At 38.8% G+C, this 6,448-nt stretch overlaps 1 protein-coding gene across 1 annotated transcript in view; it reads left to right on the top strand.

Moving 5' to 3' along the window:
- MASTL (microtubule associated serine/threonine kinase-like) overlaps window positions 1-6,448 on the top strand; it is a 43,895-nt gene that overhangs the window by 19,927 nt on the left and 17,520 nt on the right. The window contains exons 6-8 of the mRNA XM_011972458.1: window positions 842-876; window positions 1,510-1,708; window positions 4,578-5,717. Coding sequence (XP_011827848.1) covers window positions 842-876; window positions 1,510-1,708; window positions 4,578-5,717 — 1,374 coding nt within the window. The remainder of the gene's footprint in view (window positions 1-841; window positions 877-1,509; window positions 1,709-4,577; window positions 5,718-6,448) is intronic.

The following is a 6,448-nucleotide window of genomic DNA, read 5'->3' as shown; positions in this document are numbered from 1 at the left end:
CTCGGCCTCCCAAAGTGCTGGGATTACAGGCTTGAGCCACCGCGCCCGGCCGGATTTCTTTCTTTTTGAGATGGAGTCTCATTCTGTCGCCCAGGCTGGAGTATAGTGGCGTGATCTCAGCAGCTCACCGCAAGCCAAGAGTTCCAAGACCAGCCTGAGCAACAAAGTGAGACTTCATCTCTACAAAAATTAGCCGGGCATGTTGGTGCACACTTGTGGTCCCAGCTACATTGGAGGCTGAGGCAGGAGGATCAGTTGAGCCTAGGAGGTTGAGGCTGCAGTGAACCATAATAGCACCATTGCACTCCACCCTTGGTGACAGCATGATACCCTACCTTAAAAAAACAAAAAACTTCTTCAAAATTCAAAACATTTTGAGTACCAACATGACACCCAGCATTTTGGGAGACCAAGGCGGGCAGATCACTTAAGGTCAGGAGTTCGAGACCCGCCTGGCCAACATGGTAAAACCCTGTCCTTACTAAAAATACAAAAATTAGCTGATCGTGGTGGTGGGCACCTGTAATCCCAGCTACTCAGGAGGCTGAGGCAGGAGAATCGCTGGAACACAGGAGGCGGAGGTTGCAGTGGGCTGAGATCGTGCCACTGTACCCCAGCCTGGGTGACAGTGAGACTGTCTCAAAACCAACAAACAAACAAGCAATTTACCATTATTTGTTTGCTTTATCCAGTAGTATTTTTTAAAAATCCCTTATAAGTGTGTATAATTCACATTTGTAAGTGCATAAACCTCAGTGTTACAATAAATACAAGTTGAATTAAATACAAGTGTTAAATACAAGTTGAACTGAGTAAATTTAGTCATATTCTAACCTTATAGCACATCTGGATATACCACATCAATAATGTTCCTTTGTCAGGAATGGGTTCAAATTGGATGATAGATACTCCATATTGATTTGCTCCTAGTTATACATTAATTTGGTGGCTCACATCTGTAATCACAGCATTTTGGGAGGCTGAGGCGAGAGGATCACTTGAACCCAGGAGTTTGAGACCAGCCTGGGCAATATAGTGAGACCGCCATCTCTAAAAAAAATTTAAAGCATTAGCCAGATTTGGTGGTCCTCACCACTCAGGAGGCTGAGATGAGACTATTGCTTGAGCCCAGGAGGTCAAGGCTGCAGTGAGAGTAGTCATACCACTGCACTCTAGCCTGGATGACAGAGGGAGATCCTGCCGTAAATCAGTCAATAAATCCACCATTCCCTTGTTCTTATTCTTTACTGTATGAATGTTAAGGGGATTTTGTTTGGTTCTAACTTTCACAGTAGTACTTATATCTAAACATAGTGGGATATGTTTAGATATATTAATAGTATGTGTATCTAAACATAATGGGAAGCATGCCAGCTGTTCTTTTGGACTAGATAGTGTTTACAAAGAAATAGTTCTGATATGTAATTCTTACTATGTAATTCTTAATACTTTGCTTAATTGTATGTAAAGATTCAGGTTCAGTAAGGAACTAAGAAAGCTGTAACATAGAATTCAATATTGTCTCTTCTCTGTAGGTCTTGAAACAGTTGCCTCCAACCCAGGAATGCCTGTGAAGTGTCTGACTTCTAATCTACTCCAGTCTAGGAAAAGGCTGGCCACATCCAGTGCCAGTAGTCAATCCCACACCTTCATATCCAGTGTGGAATCAGAATGCCACAGCAGTCCCAAATGGGAAAAAGATTGCCAGGTTTGAGGGACATTTATCTTAATGAAAACCAATTATGTATGTCAAATGAATGATAGAAACATACCTTTTCATATAAATTCCATAAAGAAATGAAATTGTGGCTGGGCGCGGTGGCTCAAGCCTATAATCCCAGCACTTTGGGAGGCCGAAACGGGCGGATCACGAGGTCAGGAGATCGAGACCATCCTGGCTAACACAGTGAAACCCCATCTCTACTAAAAAAATACAAAAAAACTAGCCGGGAGAGGTGGCGGGCGCCTGTAGTCCCAGCTACTCTGGAGGCTGAGGCAGGAGAATGGCGTAAACCCGGGAGGCGGAGCTTGCAGTGAGCTGAGATCTGGCCACTGCACTCCAGCCTGGGCGACAGAGCGAGACTCCGTCTCAAAAAAAAAAAAAAAAAAAAAAAAGAAATTGTTACATGAATGGCAGTCATGGTATTAATCAGAAATTCATTGTCCTGCACACTCTGTCAAATTCTTTTGAAATATTTAATTTCTCATTCAATTGTGACATTGTTCTTGCTTGATTATATAATGAGATCCTTGCAGTAAATTGATAGTAAATGCTTGGCTTCTGTATGTCTAGGTGGACCTCACTTGTTTTTGAAAGTCCTTCCCATGATACAGACATTGGCTTGTTGGTTTTGTTTTATATTGTTTTTAACCTATATCATTTTAAAACTCATACTACCTCCTTCTATACTATTTCCTGCCAGTTTCTTGTTTAATGGAATGGTAACTCTTCTGGATCAGAAATAACTTTTAGACCAGAAAGGTAATGTGGGTGTGCCCTTAAAGTGTCTATTCTGCGGATATTGCTTGCCAAATGAATGGATTTACTTACAGTTACTTTACTTAACTTACATATTGTTTTTGCCTTTTTAAACAGTTATTAGAGCTAATAGATATTAAAGGTGATAGGAACTAAAATTTAAAATCATAATAAGGTTTCCTTCATAGAGTACTGATAAAATAATGATAGATTAGGATAACACTAATATCCAAAGAATAAACCTTATATTTGTTAAGATAATTTTGATTCTATTTGCTGCTTATTCTCCACAATAGAATTTTATTATTATTGGATATTTGTATTTTATAAGCAAAATCAAATTAACTTTTAACTAAGCCAGAATTTCTTTAATCTTTTTTCCTTCTCTCGTTATAAAGTAAGGTAGTATATTCTGCAAAATAAACAGATTTCCATTCCTAGTACTATTATTGCACTCCTTTCCTATTGAAGAAAACATATTGTTTACTATTTCAAATTATACGCGGCTTTACCATCTTCCTCCCACTTCTGCACCCCTGAGGGATGCAGCGCTAGTGGTGCTTCTCAAGTTATGATTAGAGGAATGATAAGGCACCCACTGAAAAACCTTATACTGATCCTCACATGCATCATTTTCTGTGCTTGCAGATTAGTGAGATATAATTCAAGAATATCCTTTTTTAGGCCAGACATGGTGGCTCATGCCTGTAATCCCAGCACTCTGGGAGGCCAAGGCGTGTATATCACCTAGGTCAGGAGTTTGCGACCAGCCTGGCCAACATGGCAAAACCCTGTCTCTACTAAAATACAAACATCAGCTGGGCGTGGTGGCAGGTGCCTGTAATCCCAGCTACTCAGGAGGCTGAGGCAGGAGAATTGCTTGAACCCGGGAGGCAGAGGTTGCAGTGAGCGGAGATCATGACTCCAGACTGGGCAACAAGAGCAAAACTCCATCTTCAAAAAAAAAAAAAAAATCCTTTTTGCTTGTGACCAAGTGCTCATTATTATTACTAAGTTAATGATAGTTAATAAAGTTTACTATTTATACATCAAAAATAAGCACTATTAGAGTTTACTTAAGACTCACTCTACTTGACTACTCTTGTAAAAATCTTGATCACCAAGCACCAATTTGCAATATTACGTATAAAGCTGAGTACCCACAAGTACCCACAGATAGATAGTTGGAATTCAGAAAAAAACGTATTATTAATGCATTATCAGTTCATCTTGACAATGGATTTTAATTTCTGCTCTTTGGGGTTTGTAATTATTAATTACCATTAATGTCACTTCATCCTTAACTTGGTTTTTTAATACTTATATGAAGTGATATATAGTTACATTAACAATATTTTAGGTCTATAATTTTTCATTGACTAAATTTCAAGTCCTGTGTATTTTGCAGTTCAAAACAGAATCATCCAGACCAGGTGTGGTAGCTTAGGCCTATAATCCCAGCACTTTGGGAGGCCTAGGCAGGTGGATCACCTGAGGTCAGGAGTTTGAGACTAGCCTGGCCAACATACTGAAACCCCATCTCCATTTAAAAAAAAAAAAAATGCAAAAATTAGCCGGGCGTGGTGGTGTACCCCTGTAATCCCAGCTACTTGGGAGGCTGAGGTGGGAGAATTACTTGAACCCAGGAGGTGGAGGCTGCAGTGAGCTGAGATCGCACCACTGCACTTCAGCCTGGATGACAGAGCAAGACACTGTTTCAAAAAAAAACAAACAAAAACCAGAATCATCCATATACCTATTGCAAAATAGATATGTACATAATGCAGCCTTACCCCCAAGTATGCCTGAATATGTTGCCTGTTAATTTGTCCTGTTTAAGTAACCTGTGATATACTATCAAAATAAGTATTATAGAATGATTTATTTAAATTTTAGACCATTTCATTCAGAATAATGTATATAAGCTTATAATTGTTTATATTGCTTTTTAATTCTCTGTTTATTTTTTCCATTCAAAAGTGGGAACAGGTAGCATAATAGTTTATGGGGTTGTTCATCCTACCTTAGTGGACCATAGTTAAAAGGTCAAAGAATATCAGCTTTATATAACTAAAACAAATATTTTTTTCCCTCTTAGGAAAATGACGAAGCATTGGGCCCAACAATGATGAGTTGGAATACAGTTGAAAAGTTATGCGCAAAATCGCCAAATGCCATTGAGACAAAGGGTTTCAATAAAAAGGATCTTGAGTTAGCTCTTTCTCCCATTCATAACAGCAGTGCCCTTCCCACCACTGGACGCTCTTGTGTAAACCTTGCTAAAAATTGCTTATCTGGGGAAGTTTCTTGGGAAGCAGTAGAACTGGATGTAAATAATATAAATATGGACACTGACACAAGACAGTCAGGTTTCCATCAGTCACATCAGTGGGCGGTGGATTCTGGTGGGATATCTGAAGAGCACCTTGGGAAAAGAAGTTTAAAAAGAAACTTTGATTGGGTTGACTCCAGTCCTTGTAAAAAAATCATACAGAATAAAAAAACTTGTGTAGTGTATAAGCATAACGAAATGATAGATTGTTGTACAAATCAAAATACAGGCTTAACAGTTGAAGTTCACGACCTGAAGCTATCAGTGCACAAAAGTCAACAAAATGACTGTGCTAATAAGGAGAACATTGTCAATTCTTTTACTGATAAACAACAAACACCAGAAAAATTACCAATACCAATGATAGCAAAAAACCTTATGTGTGAACTGGATGAAGATTGTGAAAATAATAGTAAGAGGGACTACTTAGGTTCTAGTTTTCTATGTTCTGATGATGATAGAGCTTCCAAAAATATTTCTATGAACTCTGATTCATCTTTTCCTGGAATTTCTATAATGGAAAGTCCATTAGAAAGTCAGCCTTTAGATCCAGATAGAAGCATGAAAGAATCCTCTTTTGAAGAATCAAATATTGAAGATCCACTTATTGTATCACCAAATTGCCAAGAAAAGACCTCACCAAAAGGTGACGAGAACCCTGCTGTACAAGAGAGTAACCAAAAAATGTTAGCTCCTCCTTTGGAGGTGCTGAAAACGTTAGCCTCTAAAAGAAATGCTGTAGCTTTTCGAAGTTTTAACAGTCATATTAGTGCATCCAATAACTCAGAACCATCCAAAATGAACATGACTTCTTTAGATGCAATGGATATTTCGTGTGCCTACAGTGGTTCATATCCCATGGCTGTAACCCCTACTCAAAAAAGAAGATCCTGTATGCCATATCAGGTATATTTATAACTTTCTAACACTTTGTTTTTTGGATTTTAGAAAAACTGAAGACAGACATTTGCCTCTAAGCTAGACTATGCAGTATTAATCACATAGTTTTGTTCTTACTGAGAATCTATGGGCTGTTGTAAGTTTTTACCCAGAAAGGTAAAGCTGGTAGAAATCATGTTTATTATTTTTAGTTGTAATGCCTCCTTCCATTTGTGTAGTTTTATGTACTTTTCTAAGAAAATACAATCACATATTTTCACTTGATCCCTACAGTACTATGAGATGCAAAATTACTATTATTATTATCATTTTTGAGACAGAGTCTCGTTCTTTTGCCCAGGCTGGAGTGCAGTAGTGTGATCTTGGCTCATTGCAGACTTCACTCCCCAGGTTCAAGCGATTCTCCTGCCTCAGCCTAATCTCGAGTAGCTGGAATTACAGGGGCCTACCACCACACCTGGCTAATTTTTGTATTTATAATAGAGACGGCATTTCACCATGTTGCCCAGGCTGATCTCAAACTCCTGACCTCAAGCAATCCGCCCACCTCGGCCTCCTAAAGTGCTGGGATTACATGTGTGAGCCACTGCACCCGGCCAGAGATACAAAATTAAAGTCCACTCTACCTTACTGCCTTCCAAGGACATATTTAGATGATCTCTTTTCTTAACAGAATAAAAGTTGAAAAATATACGTTTCTTTTTTTTTTTTTTTGTGAGACGGAGTCTTGCTCTGTC

This window comes from Mandrillus leucophaeus, unplaced genomic scaffold, assembly GCF_000951045.1.
Source record: "Mandrillus leucophaeus isolate KB7577 unplaced genomic scaffold, Mleu.le_1.0 Scaffold1291, whole genome shotgun sequence".
NCBI classification, from domain to species: domain Eukaryota; kingdom Metazoa; phylum Chordata; class Mammalia; order Primates; family Cercopithecidae; genus Mandrillus; species Mandrillus leucophaeus.
Note: the sequence above shows the minus strand (reverse complement) of the source record. Positions and strands in the feature narration are given on the sequence as shown.